Genomic DNA, 26235 nt, shown 5'->3' with positions numbered 1-26235 from the left:
TTTATGAGAGTAATACTGAACTACAACAAAAGCACTTTACCCTCCGTTTGGTTTCTAGAAAAAGTAGTTCTCATAAAAAAAGTTTTTTCGAATTTTTATGGAAAACTACTGTTTTTGTTTTCCAGATTTTTTATCCAGAAAATAAATACTGTGGAAATATTAGTCTTCTGTAAAATAAAAAAAAAATCCGGAACATAGTTTCCCACACTATTGTAAGAAACCAAACACCCCCTTTGTTCCCTTGAAAGATGCGTATTGGGAATTTTTATCGAAAATAATTAATAAAACAAACAGAAATGGACTTTAATAACCGAGTTAGGACCTTTTTGAAAAAATTGTCTAAGTGGAGGACTGACATGTAAATTTCGACTCCGAAAACCATATTTGACAAAGAACTAGACTCAAAAGGATTCTCCTAAAATGGTGCTGCATTAGTATTATAGTAGTGTGGAAACTCTTTAACTTAGGCAATAAAAGCTTCTTATAATGGTATAACTCACTTTTGAACAAATTCTGCTGAATCCTATTAATGAAAAAATCGATTTCTGATAAAAACATACAGTGGTTTCCATCGATGAATTGCGCGTGTGACAACTTCGTGGAAGCAATCCGTGTTAAAATTTTGCACACAAAAGAAAAAGAAACGATAACGTCGTGGTCGAATCTCCGCCATGAGCTGGAGCCATTTTCCCAGGGTTGGATAATAATTCATTGAATATTCCGGCTCGCAATTTCTTCATCAAGAAGGCGAATGGCGTCTTGCCTTGAGTCGTTAGAAGAGCTTTCGTTGCTAAGTACACTTTGCAAGGCTTGGAGCTCCTCCGGATTGGCCTTCTTGAAGAGGCCACGAAGAGCGATTAGAGCGTCGACAGGCGACGACCTTGGTCGACCGCCTCCCCTACCATTAGGGTTTGATCCATGATCCTTTATTACAGCAGCAGAAGTACTTGGTGTTATTTGTGGATGAGGTCGTGATCGCCAGTATTCTGTACATGCGCGGTGAGGATCGCGCGCCTCGATGGCCTGTTAGGGACAATAGATTGTAAGAAGAATAGGACCCGTCGAATAATGATCCCAAAATGAAAATTTTGCTCGAAAGGGATGAGAAAGAGATTGCTTAAAATTTCTTAAAAACATATTATGTAGAAAAAGTCACTAATATGAGATAAGAGTCATGGAGAAGTTGCGGCGCATGATCAAAGAACTCAGGAATTCAAACTTTTTAAGTCATTTTATGATGTCAGAAAAGTGAAATTGCGGGTTTTTAATTCTTCCACAGAATTTATTACCTGAATAATGGCCGGGGATGTTAAACCGAACATTTCGAGACCGTCGAGGGATCCTGGGAGCTGCAATGCGGGAAGATCGGACCTTCCTACACTGTGAAGTCTCCTGATTTCGTGGTTCACCCTCTCTCTAACCATATCCCAGCATCTAGTCGGATAGACGTTGATGAATACTTCACTTGGGCATTGTTCTACTGAAACCTGAAAATTAAGAAAAATGAATAACACACCTTTGCATTCTTTCCACGGGACAGCAGAAAGGAAGATGGATTCAATTTAACTTTATTTTGATCCATATCACTGAAAATTCATATTGAATTTTCATAATGTGCTAGAATGGCTGTTCTCAAAGCTTGATTATGTAATACAAGAGTAATATACCTAAATTTGAACTAGTTCACATGCTCAGATGATATGTTGCTAATGCATAACGAAAGATGAAAACCAGTACCAGATGCTCTATTAAATGCTGCTTTGTAATTTACAAGAGAAAATCATGTGACCATCAGGTTAGTAAAATGTCCATATTTAGCCATAAAGCTGATCAAGAGCATTTTTTTGCTGTTTTTTTTTTCGCCAATCAATTTTGTATAAATTCATCGTTATTGCCAACAAGAGAAAAGTAACAAATGCAAGATGATAAATCATTTTGTAAAGTAAGCGTGCAATGGAGTTCTGAGTTTATTCACCATAAATAAAGGCCCTGGCAACCCAGCATCAAGAATTTCGGATGTGTAGTAGCACATCAGCGTCGGATCAAGAACGCTCAAGTACCTGACTCGACTTTTATATCCTGCATTCACAAAGTAAAATAAAATAGAATTATATAACTTCTTATCATGTATCACATAGTCGAAAAGGAAAAGAAATCAACTACAAATAATAAAACAAGTGACAAAGGATGTATAGTTCGAATTCAATTTGAACCCACAAAAGTACCTTTTGGGAATATCGCTTGGCTTGTAGACCATTGCTTTCTAGACAATACACCACCATACTCAAGAGGCTCGACAGTGCAGTTAATCCTCCGCACAACTTTGGCGATACGAGGGCCTTTTTGGGGACGATTTTGTGTACAAAATGGACTCGCCGAAACTGAATTCCCTCTATCCCCCACTTCACAACCAGAAACTGATTCTGTCTTCTCTTCCATTCTTTCATCACTAGGTGTTTTTCCTCTACCAGAAATATTTGGAGTACTACTACTACATGGTTCTTTTTCAGCCAAAAATTTTGAAATTGGTTTTGCTATGGGTACAGTGGCAGATGCTTGGTTTTTCACCTCCGCCTTTGCCAAATCTAAATTATTACGAGACTTTTCAATAATAGGCAGCATTTTGCTGTCTTTTTCATTTATTGCGGACGCATTAGTTTCCGGGGTTACAATAACTAAATCCTTGTTCAAATTGGAAGAAGTTGCCTTATCATCACAATCAATCAACCTTGAAGGACTTCTTGAGCTTTCTGAGGAAAGCTCTTCGTTAGCTTTATCAGGAAGCAATTTGCTTGACCCTTTTAGCTTAACATCACTTGACGATCTAGAATCACCCGATCCAGACAATAAGTTTGCTGATTTGCTTTGCTGTAGAGAAAAGCACTCGACATTTTTACTTTGAGATCTCTCTGATTCGTTATGTGTGCTGGGCCTCCTAACAGTATTAATTAAATTTCCTAAATTATTAAGTTGCCCACTCACTTCCTCTTTTTTTCCATCTTTATTAGATACAATCACAGGCTTGTTTTCTTGCATTTTTTCTTTTCCGACAATGGAACTCAAGGTCAATCCAAGATTCGAAATCCCCCAACGATGTACTGCACTCAACTTTCCTCCTAAAGCATCGACTAGGACATTCAATTCACTAATATCATAGCGGAACAAGAAAAACCTTGTGCTCCAATCACATGAACATAGCTGCTTTGCATGAATTAGGCAAGCAAACTTATCTGGACTACATGGACAACCAGCAGCAGAAAGGTACAAATCATAGTGGCATATAGCGCATTCCCTATCATTAGCGTCAAATAAAGCATCAGTTTTCCTTGATTGTGATGAGCAGCATAGGTATTCTCTTCGTGTGTTTTCCATCTCAATACGTGCCTGGTCAAACAGCAAAAGGTCGTTTTCATCGACATGAACAAAATTGTGTAAAGAAGCTTTGCATATACGCAACTCAAAATAAGCATATCTGAGTATATAACCCCTTCCGACATACGGCGTGTGCTTGACCAGAGTCAAACCCTGGGTAAGCTTAAAAAATAAGACCGTATCGATATCCTTTCAGGTACTAGGAATCCATCATAAGGTTCTAAAATTTTTGCCTCTATTGAAACAGGAGCGGCTCAAATGGATATTAGATTATAATGGTCATTTCAGAATTAGCTAATTTTCTAAGTTCTTACGATAGAAATTTGATAAGCAGCATGTTTAAATTTAGCAAAAACAATCCACTTATAAGAGTAGGCACAAATTTTAGTTTTACAGGGGTATACAAGCAAACAAATGCATCTCAAGAGTATTACGCAAAAGCCCATGTGTTATATACAAGTTTCAGTTGCAGAGAATTTACTTACCTTGAGTGCTCTTGTTAGGAGACCATCCGAGCCACAAACATTTTTCCACCTCAAGTTATCCATGGTATTCCTCCTTAGGAATAAGATATTCCACTGGGCCCTTACTGCTTCCCTTGCAGCTCCCAGCAATAACTTATCTTGGGATACAGTTATCTTCCTACCCTGCTCACGGTAGAGCTCTACAGCATTCTGCCCGTGAGGCAACCAATCAAAGGGCGCCACATTTACGGCCTCCGCGCAATTGAACCCACAGTTAAAACCAGAATGGTATGCTCGTGGGAAGGTAAGAACAAACTCTCCTTCACGCTGAACACATCGATAAACAGGTACTCCCTCTTGTTTTAACAATGATGGCGAGAATTGTGTCACCTGCAGCAACGGCCGAGAAACCAAAAAATTATTGTAAACTTGAACTTCTTGCAAATTATTTGTAAGGCAACAAAGAAATCCTGCAGTAAAGGGCGAAAGAAACTACAACCATTTTTCAAGAATCCATGCCTGCAGAGTTGTCTACTACATATATATCGCTACAGAATCTCAATTTTCATACACCCATTCAAAAACGTAAAATCTTGCATATGTATTCCCATACTTACACTAAGACCTCCTTATGTACTTATGCTAAAACCTGCCTTACCTAATTTTCCTAACAAAGCCAATTTACGCCCCCAAATCAAATGACTACGCAAGTTAAGAAAGGGTTTCTTTTTATAAACAAGAAACTGCACTTTTGAGTGTTATGTATATGAAAATTCTGATTTAATGGCGCTATATACGTAAATATATGATTTTGCAGGTATATACATATATACATAACATAAAAGGCCCATTTTTTATGCAGAAATACCCACAAGATTGTGAAGCAAATCGGGTTGCTCTTCAAATAAATCTGGCAAATACTTCTTCATGGCAGCCTCCAGCTTGAAGGCATCTTTTCCTGGCACTCCATACCACATTTTGGGAGCACCCATGTGCAAGTAATTCAATGAGTATAGATGGTGGTCCTCAACATGCTGTTAGGGAAAAAAAAAGATCCTATAAATTTTATCTCAAAAAACTTGTTATAATAGGAAGAAAGAATAGCAGCAAAATTTCACAAACTAAGAAAAATGGCATCCTTTAAACTGGCATCCATTAGACATAACAAAATATAATAAAAGTATCAGAAATTACCCAACAAAATGACGAAAAGCACATCCCTACATACAGCCATGGAACAAGAACCCCAGAAATGTCGCCACTTTCGAAGCAGAGGACCGAACCCTGAAGCCTTGGAAGATTATTTAAATTCCAACCGGATTTCACATACTGATTTTCAAGTTCAGAATCTGTCATAGATGGAGATGCTTTAGGGAAGCCACTGCCAACAGCTCCCGTATCCAAATCAGCACCATAGAGGACCTGCAAAAGCATATCTTAGAGACAGCTAGGTTTGGGGTAAATTTCTTCAAGTTAAGAATAATACAACACCAGGCAAATTTACATATGTAGCCCTCCAAAAGATAAGAATATCATAAATGCCCATCTTTATTTCAGAAACACTCAGAATAGCCGCTGAATAAGCACTTCTTTACAGGATACATCAAACTTTTGAGTGATATGTGCAACATTTTGATGTTTTTGAGACAGTTGAAATTAGCTCTTGGTGTCAGTTTATGTCTGGCTTGAAACAGAAGAATAGCTGCAAGTATAGTATACGCAGGGATAACTCTAATGACTACAAGGACAAGCGGGGATGGAGTGCAAGAGAACACTATTCTGCGGGGAGCTGGAAAAGTTGTTCCAGGGTTGTCGTACAATAACTTAATTTGACCGGACAACTATCCTCAGACATTTTCGTTGTATTTGGCAAAACATGGGGAAGGATTCGAGTTACCCCTGTGTTTACCTCGACGCAAATGCAACATTAGATAGTAAATTAGAAAAACATTTAGCTGCTGTTGTAAATTTGTAATAACGAAAGGCCGATAAACAGAAAGTGAGTGCCATAATTATTAACAAATTTATGTATAAAGTATAATGAACACATGCATTTTACTGCCTGAGAAAAGAATGATTTTGATATGCCTTATTAGTGCTTAAGGAAATCCATTGAAATACCTCAATCTCTTCAGTTGGCTTCTCGACTATCCGCCAATATTCTCCTTCAATATTATCCAAAGAGAGATCCTGACTCATACCCATCTGAAAGTACTGCTCCTTAAAATCATCTGCATATTTCTGAAACGATTCAAGTGCAAATTCCGGACCAGGTTCAAACCCAAACCTGTAGGTGCTTTGATTCTGTCCAACTTGATTAGCTTCAGCTATTTCACTACTACTTAATTCCGTTTTCAAAATCTTTGGCCTTTTCCTTCTCAAAATATTACTTTGAAAGGCTTTTTTCGCGCTTGGACGATTTTGAAGCTTGTTAATCTGCTGAACCCGAGTGGCAAATTTTAAATTTTCCCACAGATTCTTCTCTTTGAGAAGACAGGGAGGTTTCCACGATTGAGGTGGAACTATGCGGCAAATTCCATAAGGTTCTGCAATTGGCCGTAGACTTTCGATATATTGTAGAGTATCTCTGAATTCCTGATGCCAATCACAATTCATCCTCAAGAGTTTTTCTAAATTCTCACATCTATAAAGGTGTTAAGGACCTAAATGTTAAAACAAGCTCTAAGTGGTCTTTTAACGAATTACCTCCTCGGTTGGATAAAACACAGGAGCTTCATCAAGAACAGGTCTGCATGCTGCATATGGATTCCATCTCGACACAACCTGTGACGGTAATTAGCTGGCAATCAAATAAAGAGCACTCGCAAATCCTAAAAAAAAAAAAAGAAAAGAAAAAGAAAAAGGAAAACAACGTGCACGAGAAAAACGACCTTTTGACAAGTGGCACATTCAGCACACCCTCGAATAACCCCTTTTGGTAGGGGACGATAGGCAGGAGCACTCTGCAAAAGATCAGCTGATCAATTATTAAACAACATCCAAGCATTAAGAAACCCCAGCAGAAAACAAGCAAGGAGTTTCACATATATAACCCAGCAAAATTATCTAATTATGTATTAGCCCTGAAAATTCTGAATTTTCATATAAATGTGTTGAAAGAACAGTTTTTTACAAATAACTTGTTAAGTTGAGCCATCCAAATTTGTAGGGGAAAGTTGACCCTGTAGCAAAAGAAAAGCATTCCTAAGAAGGGTATTTGTTCAAGGGACTATTTTGATGGGCATCCATGTAAAAGACAATTTTGCAAGGCGACATATGTAAATATCTCAAAAAGTATAAATAAATTATAAATGTCAAGTGAGTGTAGTAATCAATGTCTTTGCATCATATAGTGATCAATGTGATCATTAAAAATCCGGAGATTGATATACACACGATTTCGAGTACTAACCCGCTCATAAGGCTTACTCCCATTCTCTTCTTCATCTGAACTATTATCAAACTTACTATAGTTCACCCAAGGCCTATGTCGAAGTGACTTCTTCAACTTCTCACTACTACTTGTGTCACCACAGTCTTCTCGTTGGCTCTGTGCGAAATTAGAGGAAGAACATGCAGAAACCTTAACATCTTCTTGGACTCTTTGCAACGTGAATGATGTAAGTGGTGCAAAACCCGGCGGAACTGCAGGCATTACATCAGTTTCATCTTTAAAGATGCACTCTGTACCCATAAATTACTGCAAGAAATAAAAAGAAAGACCCATATAAGGACGTGTCAGGATATTCATTTACCCATTTTCTTCGATTAGACAAAATTCAAATTTTGCAAGCAAATATCATCATGAATCACGATATATTACGACACTCTGGTCTAAAAGGGTAATTAACTGAATAAAGCATCTAGCCAACATAATTGAAAGAACAGATAAGCACTCCTTTGCTACACCAGGAGTTGCAATACACCCATCTCTTAGCTACAAGATACCACCATCTAAGAGTCGTAATGCACACTACTACCCCGAAGCATCATAAAAAACTGGTAGTTATCAAGAATTTGGGCTCTCCTAGATGGTAAAGATATCATGCAAAAAGCACACCACAGAATGTTTAGAGAGAAAGAAACATGTGTATGAAGATCATTATAAATCAAGCTAATAAAAGATAACGGATCGGTTCAGGAATGATACACAAACAGAGTTTTATAATATTCAGCATGGTAAATATGGCTCGTAAACTTCTTGGATTTTTCTTGCATTCTAATATCAAGCATAAATAAAGTTTTCATATGAATGGAAGATTCAAACCCAGCTGTTTCATGCAGCAACTAGCAAAGAAATGATGCAACTTCATTTCCACAACTCCCCAATCTAATGTAACACCAAAATCTATAATCTAAACGAGATGATGTCGTGACGGAAACTCAGATCTGAAGCTTATGCTTCTTACAAACAGCAAAATTACAATCACAGAACGTATAACAAACAAATCTCTCCTTCTCTATCAGCTAGATTCCAAAATCTGAAGCCCTATTCAGCTCTCTAGATCTTGAAGGCATCAACTTCTACATCATCTCTCAGAAAATTAGGGCAACCTGTAGCCTCTCATCCTTTTAGGATAAAGCGATCCAAATCAATTAAACAGCAACCCAGTGGCTTCCCAAAAACATTTTGTTTAAAAAAAAATCCCTATTTTCTAGATTTTAAAAAACAACATCCTACCTGATTCATACCACATAATTCGACAAATAAGATTTGAGGCTACAAATATTAACAAAAAAATTTAAAATATTTAATTATTTGATTCATCTCCTCGACCATTTACCTAATTTTGTGGCATAAATCCGTAGATCGTTATCCACCAAATATTTATTATCCTTTTTACAACAAAATTTACGAGAGAGGGGACAAAAGGATCCAAGAACCAGATCCAAATTTAGGGACAATTTTTGTTTTCAGATCATCAAATTACAAACCCTAGACGATCCCATTCCTTGATTTAGACCAAATTAATCAAATTTTAAGATCAATAACAGGGGTGAAAAAAAAAAAAAAGGTGAAAGAAAGAAGGGGTAAAAATGGAGATCAGAGAACCCCAATCCATGGATCAGAGCACCGGGGGGGAGTGGATTACCGATTCTTTTTCTACAAATGCCGATCTAACCAATCTCCAAACCCTAACCCTAATCCGACCCCTGAAAAGATACCGCACCGGGCAAAAACAACTGGTACGAGGAAAAGTGGTTTTGTCGGCTCCCCACAAACCCATGAGTGGTTTCACAAAACCACCACCCCTTTTCCCAACCCACCACCCACCTATGATATTGATATATTAATATTATTATTATATAATAATTAAATTAATAATTATTATTAATTATTAATAAGGTGTTTAATTGCATTTATGTCCTGTCAAATCAATGGAATTGTATGTTTGTCCCCGCAAATCATTTTTTGAGAAAAAAATAAATTAACTCATACGTAAAATATATTTTCTACAAAATTATGAATGCTGAGATTTTTTAATGAGCAAAAATCAAATTTCTCAATTTTCGATCAAATTAAAAAAAAATTCATATTAAATAAGTTATCAGTAAATTATTTATTTCGACATTCAAATAGGGCCTTAACTATCAATATATACCTCCAAAAATAAATAATTTGCAAATAACCATAAATATTTTTAAAATTATATTTAACATTATTTATCAGTTCTAATATTTTTATTTTGACATTTTTGTCATTTTAGGTGAATCGTAACTTATCCTAAAAATTCTTAAAAGAAACTATTTTCTTTTATAAAGGTAAAATAGTCTTAACACTAAAAATTTAACATAAGCAAAATTTTATAAAAATTAATTTGCACTTTTAAATCTAAGGATGCATATGAAATTATCTCATAAAATAACTTGGTACATGCAAAATAGGGAGATAAGGATGTGGATCCAATAATTAGGGACTATGACCTAGGATTTTTTTATTTTACAAAATATAGTAATTTAAAAGAATTTATTGAAGGGGAGGATACTAATATTAACAAAAGTATAAATTCGAATATATTAAATTGGTTTTTCTAATTTTAATTTGATTTACTAAAAAATGTAAATATTGGTGAATTAAGTGAGGCAAAAAGTTAACCAAAAAAAGAGACATTTTTTAGATCGTAAAGGGACGAATCAGGGTCGAGTAAAAGAAAGGGCCAATTGAATTCAGGACTTTTTTCGAAAATAACTCTGTAAAATTTTGTATTTGCCAAATTAATCCTGTGAAATTTTTATTTGTAAAACTAACCCTCCTTTCGCCACGTGGGCGCCACGTCAGAGATTTCTCAATAAACGGTGAATCGTTCACCGTCTTTGTAATTTTTATTGTAAAAGAAGGCGGTGAACCATTCACCGTCTTTAATGCAAAATTCTCCTTTCCGCCCTTTCAAGTCCGCTGTTTCTGTGCCCTCGAGAAGACGGGAAACGATTCACCGTCTTATTAAGGACACCATATTATGGACTTGGAAAGATTTGCGCAGAATAGCGATTTGTACTAAAGACGGTAAATGGTTCACCGTCTTATGAAGACGGTACGGTGAACCATTCACCACTTTCACAATAAATATCAAAGACCGTGAACGATTCACCGTCTTTTTGAGGAATTCCTGACGTGGCGCCCACGTGGCGAGAGGAAGGTTAGTTTCACAAATAAAAATTTCACAGGATTAATTTTGCAAATACGAAATTTCACAAGATTATTTTCGAAAAAAGTCCTTGAATTCACGATGAGACGTAGAAATTTAACGGTGCAAAATGATGATAACAAGGGAAAGAGTTAAGCACACACGTGTCTCCATTGCGTAGATCAGAGCCGTCCAATGGGCATCAAACCTCTTAATATTTTTTGGGTGGTCCTGATCGTGGAACACGGTACACGGAAAACCTGTCGCCCGTGTTACGGATTTCATGACCGTTCGATCGTAATGAATGAGTGAATTTATTTTCGACCGTAAATATATTTAATTTAATTATTTATTTTTTTCCGAGTTAAATTCATTTATAATTTTTTTTTTTATCTCTTATATAAAATTATGTAAATATTTTTAATAAAAGAAACAAACAATGATGATAACTAAGGATTTGGAGGGATTTTTATTTAAAAATAAGGTGGTGATTCGCCTAAGGATTACAGCTTAAATTACTGAACAATTAACAATATTTTACACTTACAAATGCTATTTCTTTCTTGCAGTACAACAAGGAATCAACAATCTCAAAGTTTTGATGCAAATAATTCACAGGTGATTATGTCGTCCATCGACGCAGATCGTCCCGAGCCTAAGACCGGCACGAGGTTATATCTCGGCGTTTCGCCGATCTTGATGCAATTGTTAACCAAAGAGAGTTCGGCGAAAGCCTCGGTGAATATCTTATCTAGTGTGTCCGCGGATCCGAAAAGATTAGTTGTGTAGTAGAACCTCAGATTCTGCAAGCACAAGGCAAAGTGGTGAGTAAAAGCACAAACACAGTAATCATGGGAGAAAGAACAAAATATTATTCAAACTACTAAACATCAAACAATAGTTTGAATGCATCCAGTTTAAATTCTTCACTTCCTGATCATCTCAAATTGATGATGAAAGAGTTGTTTTTTTTTCTCCTTCCGATGATCGATATGTTATTTTACTGTAACAAAATAATTCATTGGCGCATGATAAAAAACATTTATCATTCGCGACCATAATAAATTCATACATAAACAAATCGCATGTCACAACTTGCACCACCCCATAATATTTGCCTCTTGACTATGGAAATCCATCTTTTTTGCGAAATATTTTGCACGACCATTTAGAATATACATAATTGACTATCCATTTTTCATTCTTTCTTGACACAACCAGTCGCGTTTAAATATCAATTTATCACACTAAAACGAATATTGCAAAAAGAAGGTCATATAAGTCGGCTATGCAAAAGAAATTATCATGAAAAAGAAAAGAAACTTACTATCAAGTCTCCCCACGAGAAGTCGTTCTCCGAGAGGATTTTATTGAGAAACACAACGCAGAACGTCGCCATAGTTTGCAGGTTCCTTTCAGATCTATGCCAGTTCCCGCTTTTCACATCAGTTTCGGAGCAACTCTTTTTCACGAAGTCGTTAGTTACCGAAACTAATACTGTGCATATCTTTCCACTGATGGCGTAAACCTGTAAAGCGGAATCGTTCAATTGCTTTGATATCTTCGATGCTGGCCGTGATTCTCTGATCTGAACTTCATCCTCAGCATTTTCTGGGACGTAAAGGACAGGTTTTATTTCGACACTTGCTCTGAAATAAAGGCAGTTATTATGGTGTTATTAGGAAGAATCAGAAATTGAAGGCATATAATAACATGTGTACCCCAGAAAAATAAACTATTAGATAGAATACATATCATTGCAAAATTAATGCATTCATACATGATTTCCCCTCTTACATTATTAACATGTCCACTCTTTCGAAAGAAACATTTCTTAAACAAAACCAACATTCCTCCTAAATTAAATGACTCCCCGGCTTATGGGTAATTTTGTAAGAAATTGCTCTTAAATGGACAGATGAGAAATATCACAGGTATATATATGTAAAACAATAATTTTGCAGGGGTATATATGTAAAAGATCCAAGATGGAAAACAGCGTCACACTCATGGTGACAACTTTTATGGATTATTAAGCACCGAAATCTTGTGCTATATAACAAATTAAAAGGCCATACCCTTTTGGAAGATCTGGTGCAAGGATATATAAGAAAATGGGATTGGGCATTCTCCTCGTCTGATGCACATTAGAGGCTTCTTGTTGAATGTAATGTGCCATTTTGTGCTGGATTTCAACCCTCTCAGTAGATGTCAGACACGAAGAACAGTATATAACAAAAAGAATGGTCGACGAGGAGATAAAGCTGTTGAAGCAGTTGGCCACTGCCTCGCAATTTATTAGTGCCTGTTCTAGTTCGGCGGTGGCACCGCCAGGGGAAAGCATCATCGTAGGCGGATCAAGCCCTAACTGACCAGCCATATAAAGAACTTCTTTGAATAAAGTTGCCTATTGCAGACATTTAAATGAGTCTATTAGTTAGAAAATTCTGTGCAAAGGTATGAAACCATCAAATATTACCGCAAAAAGGTAATATTGGTTAAAAATGACAATAAAAGATAGCTCATACCTGGCTGTACGGTCCGATGCAACTAGGCGCCCAAGATGATATACTCTGTACATGAAGAACTCTTTTGCTCTGTTCTTTGGCTACTAAAACCTCAACATACCCACTACCAAGGCCAACCTCCAACAGAGGCAGTTCGATCGTACTGCGTGATGGAACACCCAAGTGGCACTTCTTTTCAGTAATGAACTTCACATACACTTCGTTGGCCAATGCAAATCCTTCCATATTTGAAATGTAAAGGTGGACATATAGAACGTTCGACCAATCAAAACCATTTTCACTGAGTTGCAACTCAATTCTCCTAAGAACTGATGCCAAATCATCCTGAAGGCCTAGCAATACAAACTCAGATTTAGGTTCGTTAAGAAAAGAAAAGGAACTCTCCAATATGTTCTCCCTGTCAAATCATCTGTTTACATATGTACACCAGTAAAATCTAAAGTTCGGGAGTCATCAGGTAGTTGATTTAGTATTAACAAGGTTTCTTTAAGGAGAGAGCTTTTCTAAGTACAAAGGTATATGTGAAGAAATAACTTTCTAAGGTCACAGATGAAAATTGATTTTGCAGTGACATATATGTAAAAAGAAAATTTTCTATCAACATCTCCAAAGTAAAAGCATTACATCAGAATAGTGATAATTCATATATGACACACATACACACACACACCCCACAACTCTTTATAGGAGCACCAAGAGCTTACCCTTCGATGTTCTGGAAGGATTTTGAATCCAGCAACCAAGTGAAAACAATTCTCCCCCCATGTTTGAAATACACAATTCTAGTTTCTTCTCAGCATCAGATGGCAAATCTGAGGACTGACATTTAACAATATCAGGTAATACAAAATCTCCTTCAACTTCATGTACCTTGTGCAATCCGTTTGAAACAACATTGTCATTGGAACTGCTACGAGATGAATTTTCGTTTTTGTATTCCGGATGGAAAGCCAAAGGGTGAATAATGCCAACCGGCGCAATGGAATCGGCGGAGTGCAGTACAACATCATATTTATCCAGAACAATTCTTGCATTCTGAAAATCAGAAATAACAGTTTTAAAATGTTTAGGACCAAAAATAACCTACTATATCTGATGAAGCACCAAAGATCACACTCAATAGAAAGAGAGATCATCTATCTACTGGAGCTGACATTGTACTTATCACCTATGAGGTTACTATTGAGGGAAATCGTGCAAGTATTGAACAAAGTTTGGTTCTCCATGAAATTAGTCACTGTGTAACCATAGTAACACTAAAATTGAATATAGCTATAATTGCTGCAGGTGTACTACTTACATACATGCTATTTGCAGCATTAAGTTAGTCCCCAGCAAACAAAAGACATAGGAGAAGAAAACTGTACATTTGCATGGGGAGAGAGAGATGATGGTAAACAGGTCTAATTAAAATGCAATAAGAGATACACCAGTATTATTAAAAACTGTTTGATGTGGACTGTTGGACAGCTTTTCCCCTGCCCAAATAATATGCCGAATCAAGGATAAGGATTCCTAGGATTCCCACTTTAAGATCTTATGCATCCAGATCTAGAAACCACAATCATATCCAGATACGGATCCATGATTAAAAACTTTTTGGATCCCAATTTGGATAATGGATATCCAAGTATTCAAGTAGTTATATCTAATACGTTAGATCCTCTTCCTACCTGTAAGTCCCATTTCGGCCCTTCCTATTCTAAATCCTAATAGAAAGCCACAAAACAATTTTTCATCTTAGTCATAAATTTTTACTAGATTTTTTAACAAACAACCAACCATCATGTGCATATGTGCATTTGCGCCCGATTTGCATCTGAATCTTTTTGCGTATTCTTAAACTAATTATGTCGTATCTTGCTCATATCTGCGCCCATTTTTACCAAATATATTTTCACATTTAGTGTTTGTTTGACGTTTATATTTGTGTCCAGAGCTGACCTAAAACCAATGCAGAAAAATGGGGGTAACTAACAGGATAAATTGGGCGAACGACACATGAATCAGATACAACCTCAAGGAATGAAGGAACATAAAATTTGTCCATGCAGGCATATAGGCATGCGAATTCAAAAGTCGTACTTTCAAACACTAATAGTTCATCTCAAAATCAACTGGCCAGTGATATCTCTACAAGGAGAAAAAGACAAATTATGCATATGAAACATGATGAAAGGTTTATGAATAATAATTATAATACCTCAAGCAAAAGCAAGCATTAGAAAAATATGATAAGAAAAATAGAAATGGAAGCAACAACTCACACTAAATAAAGGACAATCGAGAGTTAATGTCTCATATTCTCCTCCTTCCCCGCACACATTTATCCCATAACGCCTACCTCAAAGAAGACATCAAGTCATCACTTATCACAGCCAAGTAAAAAGTAGGGAAAAAAAGAACCTAGTCAATCAAATCCTTAAGAAAAAATGTTTGGTTCTTATATACAATGAAAAGAAGAAACTAGGTCATCATTAACCAGAAAGAAATAAATGAAAAGAAAAATTAATGGAAGTCTATATCTGGAATGAAGAATAATGATTAAGTCTATCAAATCCTTAAGAAATGTGATAGGTTCTTATAAACGAGCTGAAGTAGCCATAAGCTAAAGATCTAGAATGCATATCGGTGAATCCATATTATATTAATATGTGCATAATGAGAAGCACGTAAGAGAGCATGCAGCATCATTGCTAAGAAGAACCAAAAAGCACAAACATGCAGACTTCTACAGGAAAATGTAAGTGCAACAAAAAAAAAAAAATCTCAACAGAAGTACTGTCTAATAGATCTGGGCTGCTTATCCTAAATATTTCATTCCATTCATCACTTCAGATTCTAGTATTTTGTTGAAGATTATATAACATGTCATTAAATTCAAAGCAAGAGAGCCACATGCCTTACAAGTTAAACTGTTAAAGTAGCATGTGGCCTTGCATTGCGGTTTGATTGATGAAAAAGCTCATTCATAACAGGGAAAGGCAACATATATCCTACCGTCTTGAAGGAAGTGGATATGACCAGCTACATGGATAGAGTTTTTTATAAAAAAATTATTTTTATACTTCCCCTATTCTACAAATCCTATCCTTTCCAGGTTGAGGGTATAATTTAACTTCTAGAGAATGAAGCACTTATGGAGACACAGTTAACAAGAAGTAAGGAAATTTACTATATTAATGTATGTCTCCATACTCTTTTAGTTCAAGAAGTGGGACCTCCAGATCAGCAAGTTCTCTGCCTAAGTGCTTTGCAGGGCTCAACCCTATTGCCGCGACCTACAAAATCCTAGAGATCAGTACTACTTAAAAGGATAGAGCTAGACATAGAATTGAAAGAACACCTCATACCTTAACAGTGATTGCTAAAATACCCCTTCTTATCTGGTAAGAATCAGCAATATGAAATCTAGTTATCATCAACATCATAGGAATTTAAATGAGCATCACCACCATCATCATCAACAGAAGCAATAACAAGAAGCTTAACCAAATATGGATTTAAGAAAATAAATTTAAAGATTACCATTTCTGTAAGGAGGAAAGTTTGATCTTGTTTCCATAAATAAGCCAGAGAAACAAGGCCTAACCTCGAGCACACACTCTCAACTCGTAGCCGCTGGTAATCAGATGCAATTGCACCAGAAGATACTGCAGTAATAGAAGGGATCTGTTGTTTAACTTCATTCAACAGAATAAACAAATCCTCTACTTCATCTCCAGGAGTGATGGCATAATTAAGACGCTGATCCCTATCATGGTATAATTCATGAATTGTAAGAAGAAAAACACAGCCTATAAAACAGAAATCGTGGAAATCTTTTAGTAATTTCAAATGTTTAGTAGTAATGGATAGCGAAGTACCTCTTAGATAAGACATCTTTACATGGATAAAATTTTGGTAAGAACATAGAGCCTTAAGCTGAAATATAGCGCATTCTCAAATAAGCACCTGAAGTTTAAATGCTTCTTAGTTAACCACCTAACCTTATAGTAGTTTTTATTCTATACCTTATAACAATAACATTTTCTACTGAATATCTCATCATTTAACAGAACATTTGGTTCTTAAGATAATATTCCATCAAAAATGTGTCAAATACAATAAGGTTAGCTAGTAAGTTGCATAACTTTTGAAAGAATTTCATAAGCATCCTTTTAGGCATCAAAGGACTGAGATAATTACAACCCGAATGCACCCAATATCTTAATGAGAAAAATTACAACGAGACATGTTGAAGAAATGAAAAAGGCAACTAAAATAGGAGCAGCGTGATTGCAAAATATAACACAAATAAAGATTTGGAAAATCTAAGTTACACATAATGTCCCTAAGCGCCTCACGCAACAAAAAAAGAACTCAAGTAGCATACCTTGACGTTCCTCGAATCCGCCTTCGAAACAGGGGCAACCCCATACATTCCGCATAGCTAACTATAATTTGGTGGCCAACCTAGTTAGATGATAAAAATGTAATTATTATTACATTTTAAAAAGAATGACCTTCATTCAGAGAGATACAAATCCTAACAAGTTTAACTATTGAATCTTGAAAAGCTTTGTTCCCGATAAGAGTAAAGATTTCCCATTTTCTCATAAAGTTACTGTGCGAAACTATATCTCTAAACAGTTTCAAATCTCGCAAGAAAATTTTCTTTGCTGATTCGAGTGAACCAAATATTGTAGTGAAACGAGAAATTCGCGGAGTTCAAATGAAACGAACATAAAGAAATATAAGATGCATGTTTATGAATACGAATATATGTGAAGCGCATGCCATTCCCGCATACACACATGCTTGCTCTTTTTTATTTTTTTAACCTATAAGACACGATATGATTCCCGGTGCAATTCAATTGACAAGAAAAGTTAAGTACACGATGTTAGGTCATATCCCGACCCAACCACCACCCGGATCACGCATTCTTGCATTTCAAAAATTGAAACTTTCGAAGTTCATGAATCTATTTCAAAACACGCATGCTTGCATTTTTAAATTAAAACTTTTAAATTTCATCATTTCACGTGTCTATGCCAAGCGCGTTATAGTTTCAGGCAAATTCTATACATTTTCAACAAAAACAAAAAAACAAAAACAAAAACAAAGAAAAATCTTACAGTTTGATACATATAGCTATCCAATTCATCCACGGAATCATCCATCGGCATAAGATTAGCCAAAGCAACAATCTACAAACAACCACACCCAATTTAAGCTCATAAATCAACGAATAATCGAAGGGAAAAAAAAAACAAGAAAGAAAAAGAGGATTCAGAATCCAGATTACAAAGAATCGACCTCGTGGCCGTAATCGATGCATCGCATCATGGCGAAGCAGCTATCCTTGCCGCCGCTCACCAACGCCACCACCTTCATCTATCTCTCTCTCTCTCTCTCTCTCTCTCTCGCTCTTCGCTCGCTCTCGTGCGGGAGCTGGGGCTTTGTAGAGAACTAGGGTAAAAGTAAAACCCAAGTGGGCCTTTTTCTATTTAAAGTGTCTATGTGGGATCATGGACTGGGCTCTGAAGCATCTTTTGGTTGCTTTCATGCTTAGCAGAGCGGGTTTAGTTCTCCCGACCACCCGATCCGCAATATTGGGGGTTTAAATACTTCTTCTTTTCCACATGAAATTATTAAAGTAACTTTCAATAAAAAAAATTTATAGACATGATTATATGTATTAGCACATATTGGATAAATAAAAGATGACTTGTCGAGCATATAATTTGGCTTTTTTTTACCTCCAAAAGTTTTATTCATTACATGATAAATTAAAAGCTTTTTAAGAAAAAATAATATTGGTTCTCTGACAAATATAATATGCGTTTCTAAATCCAAATGGCGGTGTATTTATACGAAAATATTTTTAAAATTTTTATATAAATAAATTCTATTCAAACAATACTCATTTTGGATAACAAGGGTAGACATAGCAAGGGATGTGAGATAAGTTGATACCATAGACATATTGTTGGCCACTTATTATTGGACTAAAATAGGTCGAACATCCTGCCCTGTAACAATAAGCTTAGAAAATGAATAAATTATGTTGGATGAACCTAATAAATTGAGTGAAGGTGTGGTTAATAAAAGACCTAACGGCAAGCGGCTTAACAATAGATCCAACATCCAGATGAGTTGAGTCAAATAAAACCCCGCAAGCGCTATTGTTGAGCCCTTAAGAACAATAGGTGCACCCTTTCTATCAGCACATGCTTTTGGAATAATTTGTTAGCGCTTACGATCCACACATATTACATGTACAAAAAGCATATGATAAAAAAAAAAAGAAAAAAAAAGTTAGTGTGTATTACAAAATGGAGAAAAAACTGTGCAGAGAAGCTTGTCAAGGAAAAACTATTCTATCATCAACTTATCAACCACTATCTATGACAAATTACTAGTGTTTTTGCTCAGTGGGTGTATAAAAAAGACACACTGCGGCTTTTCGGCAAATCTACTGGAGAAGGTAACTGGTAAAGTGGGCTCTCTTGCTCTGTATGCTGCTCCGCATCTGAAGTTCCTGAAATAAGGGTAAAGTGGGGGAGAAAAATGAACAAAATGATTGAAATTTATCAAAGGTCCCAATATGCCGACTCGAAGGAAAAAGGAGAGAAACGTACCGAAGAGAGATTTTACAGATGGCGGTTTTGTTTTGCTCTTTCTTTTCAGCTCGGCTGTGAAAAAAAAGGCAAAAGTCACTTTGTTACTGATATAACATAAGGCGGCGAGATTTACAAAGAAGTTATAAGAATGGAAGAGACAGGTAAGTAACCTAATTCGGGAACTTGATGATCATCTACAATGTCGAAGTTCTTGTACGTGTAACCCACGAAGCTCAAATCATTGGAGGAAAGAATCTGTGAAATGACAAAAAGAAGCCACAAAAGAAATAGATTAATCACAAAATATATAAGGATCTAAAATTCTGCAGGACACACAACAGGTGAGGAACTCCACATTTGAATACTCAAATGAGCAAGTTGACGAAGGAAAATTATTGTCTATACTAAATGGACGTTCCACAAAAGGATAAGTTGATGAATGATAAATCGAGTTAAAAGTTAAATACATGTGAACAAAGATCCACGGAGACAAATACAAAGCAAGTTAACTGCATAACACATAGAATAGAAAATATACTGTAGTACCAAGAATGCATACCTTTTTCCAAAGCCCTGATCTAAGTGAAGTTTGAATCTGGTTATCACTCTGTAATCACAAACATTTGCAAGAATATATTCTAAATAAGTTGATGTTTCTTGAGAGAAAGAAAGGATTGTGAGGGCATATACATAGATACCCTGCAAAACTATCTATTTATACATACATACATACATACATCCATATATATATATATATATATATATATATAGTTGAGCTAGAATACTATCGATAGCAAACGGGCTCCGTTGCCACCCATTTGTTTTCGATGATAGAACCTCCAAATCGACGATCGGCACTGTTAAACATGATTTATACCACTTGAAATGTTTAGAAATCAAATTTCAAATCTTTTCGAAATCATTTGCCTAATGATCAAAGGTTTCAAAATTTGTAATTTTAATAGTCGATATGAGGCATTTTCTCGTTTAACGGCGTAAAGATATCCAAATCAATTGAATTTTTGTTAGAAAATTTTTTAAACTATTTAAAACAAGATCTATACCCTTGATCTTGATTACAAGACTCCTATCATCATTTTTTAAAGAATATTCATTTTCAACCGTTAATTTTTGTGTCCACTCGATGGATAAGAGAACAATATTAGAAATGTATGAAAATTGATTTCTAAACACTTCAAGTGGTATAGATCATGGTCAACGGTGCCAATCGTGGATTCGGAGGCTCCATCATTGAAAACAAATGGATGGCAACGGAGCCCGTTTGCTATCGATAGTATTCTAGCTCAACTCTATATATATATGTATGTATGTATGTATATCTGAGGAATCTGATTGCTGCTTATGCAATTTCAAACACTTGCTTTACATGTAAACCTTTGTGGTAAGAAAAATGCCTCTCCCATGAATCAAAGCCAACTTAAACACAGAGTATTTTTGTAAGGAACTGCATTCTTGAGAGGTATACATGAAAATTTAGATTTTGCAGGGACATCTATGTAATAATGTAAAAACGCCGAAAAAGAACCACAGTAACTACTTAGAAATAACTAACCTCCTCAAACTTATCAAAGTTTCGGGTGTCCAAATCATTTTTAACCTCAGGTACAAATGTGGCCTCCATCTGATACAATCTGTTCCACTGCACGCCCTTAAACCAAGGATGAGTCTGAAATTTGACATGGCAAAAGAACAAGAAGTTTAATATGTGCTATATAATTATTACTGAAATACATTACTTAGTCCAAGCAAACAAAGCAACCTTTATTTCACCGGCCCCTTGCCTACCGAGCCTCCGGTCAGGATTGCACAAGAGCTGACAAATGAGATCTTTTGCCTTTGCAGATACTTTTGCTTCTTCAGGAAATTTTAGATATGTTTTCCAATTTACTATCTGCAAAATATCCATAAGTATCAGATATGGCTTTTAAGTTATAAATGAAAATTGATATCTTTACAAATTAACACAAGTTTCATGTCATAGATAGGAAACCAAGAAAACCATGAATTTTATACTTAAATTATCATTAATACAAGGCATACTACGCTTGCCCATTCAAAAAGGCCTCAAAGTTCCATTTCGAAGGCAAATTTGTAGGTTAAGGTCTCATAATGTATAGCTGTACAACAATTTAGTCCAGCTTCCATGCAAAATCATAGGAACTGCTCTAATTCTTGTTTCAGCAAAAGATTTGCAATTGAATTTTCCATCTCTATGTGAATATGACTAAGGTGAAACAATTTTTAACCGCATTCATCAAGATGAAGGAACGAAATGGTTATATGATTGCTTCGAATATAAATCCTAAAAACTTAATAGAACATCCAAACTTCAAACATATCATACAATCCGAAGTATCAAGAACTCGAAAACACCATATAACAACCATACAACAACCACATAAGTTACAATTAGTATTCACCTTCCTGCAGGTTGCCATAGGTGTATCAGCATGAAATGGAGGATATCCCACCAGCATTTCATACATAATAATGCCAAGAGACCACCTGCAAGTGGAGAGAGATATACTTCATGTATGAATAACAAGTCATGTCAATGAAAGCAGAAATGACATTTAACCCAAAAAACGAAATAATAGAGAAACAGCCCACGGTATAACAGTACCAGTCACATTCCATTCCATATCCTTTCTTCAGTAAAACTTCTGGAGCGATATAGTCCGGGGTACCAACAGTAGAGTAAGCCTGCAGATTTTAAAATAGCTTCAGACAAACTTGAAAATGGAGAAATAGAGAAGATTAAGGTTTGCAGCTTCTGCAGCAGTGTTGCTTGAGTAGTCCTTTTATTCATTAAATTCTGTCCAAGGCTTTACATGAAGCAGAAGCCCCAACGTGGAGCTTCTGCTTTTGAAGCTCAGAGTCTTTAAGAGCTCATTTGGCTTCTCTATTCTAGCTAGAAGCTCGATGTTTTTAGCCAAATGCCTAGCTTCTGTTTCTCAAGTAGAGAAGTGCTTCCAGTCTCCTCAATACTATCCTCAGTATTACATTGAATAAACACGTGCAGAAGTCACCCCGAAGATACTATAATGCCTGCAAAGGTAGCATAAATCTAACAAACTTCGATAAGCTGTTTACCAGGCTACGCCTGTTCTGTCGCCAGCATTGTAGTTGTTCCTTCTGTGAGCGTTTAGATAAGAATGGCTGCCCATCGACATGTATAGTCATTCCATCAGTTAAATCATGTAGGTCAGGTAACGAATTGCAGTCCAAAGATTTGCATAAACCGAAGTCCGACAGTTTCATGTGGCCATCTCTGTCTAGTAAAATATTATCAGGCTTGATATCTCTGTAACATAAAATAAAGAGGGTTTACCACTTCTAACAGCTTGCATAGGGCCTGTTTGCTCCAACCAGAGCTTCTGCAGAAGTGCTGCTTGAGAAAGCACTGACAGTTTTTGCATGAAGATCAATAGCTTGCAGCTGCAGCATAAGCAGAAGGTTCAAATAGAAGCTTCTGCTCTTTTGATCCAGAAGCTCATTTCAGCTTTTCTCCCACAGAAAAAGCTCCAGACCTTTTGTTTTCTGAATATCTTGCTACTTTCAGAGTAGAGAGACTATTCTAGGAGCCAAGCCAAAGAGACACAAAAGCAAAGAACTAGAGCTTTTCTCTAACTTTTTGACGAACCTGTGTATATAATTGTGTTTGTGGATTGATTCAATTGCAAGAACTGCCTCAGCAATGTAAAATTTAGCTTCATTCTCGCTTAAAGCCTCCTTGTTTGTCAGTAAGGTCATCATGTCCCCACCCGGTAAATATTCCATTATGAGATATAAATACTCACTGTCTTGGAAAGAACAGTAGAGTTTAACGATGAAATCACTATCAATCTCAGCAAGGAAATTCCTTTCTGCCCTAACATGCTCAACCTGGATGAAATTTTAATATGTGAGTTCAAGCTAAAAAAGAAACAAGACCAAGACTAACATGTTTGCAAATTTGCAATTACATGCCTGGCCTCGACGTAGCATATCAGACTTCTTAAGTTTTTTCATCGCATATACATGGCTGGTTGTCTTCTCTCTACAGATCATAACCTGTGCAATAAAATGAATAAACTTAACAATAGAAGTAAAGTTCATAAATTCTGATTTTTAGAGAAAAATTGATTCCTATCTGAAGATGGTTTAATACAGTTGTATAATGCTTTTAAGCTCTGATATAAATGAATAGCCATGCTTTGTGCCCATTCCTGACACGTTGACCTTTTGGCAAACATAATACATTCCTTCACTCATACTTGGTTAAAACTTCTACAATTGGACTACCAATAGCAATTTCTTAAATATTGAAATAAAGATAACCTATTTAGTCGGCTAATTGTAAACAGATAAAAATGAACAGTTGTAGGAACTGTACAAAAGAAACTCAGATAAAACATCTTAGCACCATAGCAAGAATTAGAGAAAGTTAAACAATATAGTAAATAATAAAAAGAACAATAAGAGTTGGTAGAAATTTTTCACCTCCCCAAAAGCACCCTTTCCTATCTTTGTCAACACCTCGAAATCGGCAACCCCCATCTTATGCCGTTGGAGGCGCATGTACTCTGACTCCTTTCTCTCTAAGTACTTTAGTAGCCTATTTTGCTCTTCTTTAGACACATGATCGTCTGCTAACTTCTGCTCTAAAATCGAACGCCTGTTTGGAGAACATAACCAGTTAAGTTAAAAGAAAGCATGCTGATATCAAAGATGAAGCTTTCTAGCTGCTCATTGACTGACATTGACCGATCATAGAAAATAGGGGATTACTCGACTTCATTACCATTATTCCACCAAAATGTAGTTGAACAGGGAGGGGAACACTTAGAGCGTGTACTTCAGATCAAAGTTAGTAATTCTAGGATAACCAATAATTTATTATTCTGGTAAAACTACAGAAATGTGCTATCACGCAAGTTATCTCAAGTTATTGCGGTAATCCATTTGAAGTTATATTTTATCAAGTACAGCTAACCCTGCAATCATCAAAAATGCCCTTTTTCTCTGTTACCCTGGATAGTGATATCAGTAGGGACATAAATGTTATTCCAGCGCAATTCGACCTCAAACCAAATGCTAGTAAATAGTCCTACACAAATGCAACTTAATCCAAATTACTCAGCAAGAATTATATTACTGAACTAACATTTGTAACCCTACTATCTTAAATGTTATGGAACAATTTGTTCCCAAGCCAAAAGCATGCTAATCCTAATCACTAAACGAGTGTTATATTACTAAATTAATACATTCTTCTTTAAAAAAGAAAAAACTTCATTTTTTGTTTGAGATTCACCTCTCCTTACGCTCGTGGAGGATCCTCAACTGCTCCCTGTAGTGATTCTCTATATACTGCTTCGCCGCCGCAACCCTCTGCTGCGTAATCATGGAGGGCTCCGGCCCCGCCGGGCTCGATCTCTTCTCCGTCCTCTCCAAATCGCCCCTTTTCGCGATCAGCATCGATTTCCCCTTCTTCCTCCTCTGAAACCAGCTCCTCGCCGAATCCATCGTCGCCAGGGAAGGGATCGAGAGGTGTCGAAGAGGATCGAGATCTAGGGTTTGGGAACGGCGCCATTGCCCTAAAAAGGAGGGGAACGAACTCGCCGCAACGGATTGGGAGTGGGATTTGATGGGGTTTAGGGCTAATTCGAGGTAGGGGAACCGTGGGGATCGTTGGGAACGGAATGGGAACGAGTAGCGTCGCACCTACCCCCCCTCTCTCTCTCTCTCTCTCTCTCTCTCTAACAGATAGAAGAAGAAGCAGAGGAACTACCCACAGCGAGAACGAAGCGGGTAAGGGAATACGTCGTTGAAGTCGGCGAAAAGGGTGGTTTCGGCGCCGACTAATGGAAAATTTAGAGAGAAAATGTACATTACAGGAGTCGGCCAAGTTAAATGCATCGGCGCCAATTCTGTAAAATATGGGATTCGGCAAAATGAGAATGTCTCGGCGCCGACTAATAAAGGAGATTTGGAGAATTTGGGGGATTGATCGGTTTAAAGAAAATTTTTTTTTTGGGTAAACTTCAAATACCCCCTTGTGGTTTCACAGTTTCTCACTTTAGTATCCTAAAGTGTATCAAGTTGGCCCCTGTGGTTTCGCACTTTTTTACTTTAATACCCAATGGTTTAAAGTGTATCAAATTTGTACTCTGTGGTTTCATTTTTTTTATTTTTATTATCCATTTCACTATTTTTTTTTCGTTGAATCAGTGACAAAATTAAAATTAAAGAATACTAAAGTGAATATTTGATAAATCTAGATAGGATATTTGAAGTTTTTTGTATATAATTTAACAAAATATTAACGGAGAAAAAAAATAGTAACAAAGTTAAAATTAAAGGATATTAAAGTAAATATTCAATAAACCTAAGTAGGATATCTGATGTTTTTTGTATATAATTTAACGAAAAGGAGCCGACGAAAAGAGAAAAATGAAACGACGGGGTACTAAATTGATGCACTTTAAACCACAGGATACTAAAGCGAGAAAGTGCGAAACCACAGTCCAAAGAGTACAAAATAGATATATTTTAAACCATATGATACTAAAGTGAAAAAGTGTAAAACGACAGGGTCGGTTTTTGAAGTTTTTTCTTTTTTTTTATAAATTTT

General features: G+C 36.2%; 3 protein-coding genes across 13 annotated transcripts; all 3 read right to left on the bottom strand.

The window, feature by feature from the left end:
* LOC109713324 (lysine-specific demethylase JMJ703) lies at positions 458–9083 on the bottom strand. 3 transcript variants are annotated; one of them, XM_020237347.1, is made up of 12 exons: positions 8930–9083; positions 7249–7536; positions 6728–6799; positions 6543–6620; positions 5958–6431; positions 5031–5258; positions 4709–4870; positions 3858–4226; positions 2226–3384; positions 1976–2079; positions 1290–1487; positions 458–1023 (listed from the first exon to the last, which is right to left on the bottom strand). In XM_020237347.1, the coding sequence occupies exons 2-12, from the start codon at positions 7528–7530 to the stop codon at positions 709–711; spliced, it is 3441 nt and encodes a 1146-aa protein (XP_020092936.1). In that variant the 5' UTR covers positions 7531–7536; positions 8930–9083; the 3' UTR covers positions 458–708. The 3 variants fall into 3 exon arrangements, with proteins under 3 accessions (XP_020092936.1, XP_020092938.1, XP_020092937.1); XM_020237349.1 differs by lacking the exon at positions 8930–9083 and adding an exon at positions 8621–8839; XM_020237348.1 differs by lacking the exon at positions 8930–9083 and adding an exon at positions 8104–8281.
* On the bottom strand, positions 10903–18458 carry LOC109712633 (diphthine--ammonia ligase). Of its 8 annotated transcripts, none has more exons than XM_020236311.1 (12): positions 18292–18458; positions 18111–18182; positions 17366–17445; positions 16519–16744; positions 16344–16376; positions 16189–16271; positions 15258–15330; positions 13695–14025; positions 12991–13322; positions 12541–12869; positions 11790–12111; positions 10903–11265 (listed from the first exon to the last, which is right to left on the bottom strand). In XM_020236311.1, the coding sequence occupies exons 1-12, from the start codon at positions 18367–18369 to the stop codon at positions 11053–11055; spliced, it is 2172 nt and encodes a 723-aa protein (XP_020091900.1). In that variant the 5' UTR covers positions 18370–18458; the 3' UTR covers positions 10903–11052. The 8 variants fall into 8 exon arrangements, with proteins under 8 accessions (XP_020091900.1, XP_020091901.1, XP_020091902.1 ...); XM_020236312.1 differs by having other exon boundaries at positions 16344–16401; positions 16583–16744; XM_020236313.1 differs by having other exon boundaries at positions 18281–18445.
* Positions 19167–25556, bottom strand: LOC109712634 (serine/threonine-protein kinase tricorner-like). 2 transcript variants are annotated; one of them, XM_020236321.1, is made up of 13 exons: positions 24916–25556; positions 24102–24276; positions 23589–23672; positions 23263–23504; positions 22713–22890; positions 22243–22322; positions 22040–22124; positions 21379–21510; positions 21172–21285; positions 20158–20205; positions 19769–19853; positions 19617–19670; positions 19167–19516 (listed from the first exon to the last, which is right to left on the bottom strand). In XM_020236321.1, the coding sequence occupies exons 1-13, from the start codon at positions 25125–25127 to the stop codon at positions 19407–19409; spliced, it is 1599 nt and encodes a 532-aa protein (XP_020091910.1). In that variant the 5' UTR covers positions 25128–25556; the 3' UTR covers positions 19167–19406. The 2 variants fall into 2 exon arrangements, with proteins under 2 accessions (XP_020091910.1, XP_020091909.1); XM_020236320.1 differs by having other exon boundaries at positions 22713–22923; positions 24916–25554.

This window comes from Ananas comosus, linkage group 7 (assembly GCF_001540865.1).
Source record: "Ananas comosus cultivar F153 linkage group 7, ASM154086v1, whole genome shotgun sequence".
NCBI classification, from domain to species: domain Eukaryota; kingdom Viridiplantae; phylum Streptophyta; class Magnoliopsida; order Poales; family Bromeliaceae; genus Ananas; species Ananas comosus.
This window is presented reverse-complemented; position numbering and strand designations above follow the sequence as displayed.

Coding starts and splice junctions, on each gene's coding strand:
- LOC109713324 (XM_020237347.1), bottom strand. CDS start 7,530: ATGGGTACAGAGTGCATCTTTAAAGATGAAACTGATGTAATGCCTGCA. Junction 5,259..5,957: donor AGCCAACTGAAGAGATTGAG/GTATTTCAATGG, acceptor ATGCTTTTGCAG/GTCCTCTATGGTGCTGATTT. Junction 4,871..5,030: donor GCTTTTCGTCATTTTGTTGG/GTAATTTCTGAT, acceptor TTTCCCTAACAG/CATGTTGAGGACCACCATCT.
- LOC109712633 (XM_020236311.1), bottom strand. CDS start 18,369: ATGAAGGTGGTGGCGTTGGTGAGCGGCGGCAAGGATAGCTGCTTCGCC. Junction 17,446..18,110: donor ATAGCTATATGTATCAAACT/GTAAGATTTTTC, acceptor TCATCTAACTAG/GTTGGCCACCAAATTATAGT. Junction 16,745..17,365: donor CGGATTCGAGGAACGTCAAG/GTATGCTACTTG, acceptor ATACCATGATAG/GGATCAGCGTCTTAATTATG.
- LOC109712634 (XM_020236320.1), bottom strand. CDS start 25,127: ATGGATTCGGCGAGGAGCTGGTTTCAGAGGAGGAAGAAGGGGAAATCG. Junction 22,924..23,262: donor AAACACAATTATATACACAG/GTTCGTCAAAAA, acceptor TTTATGTTACAG/AGATATCAAGCCTGATAATA. Junction 21,511..22,039: donor CTATGGCAACCTGCAGGAAG/GTGAATACTAAT, acceptor GATATTTTGCAG/ATAGTAAATTGGAAAACATA.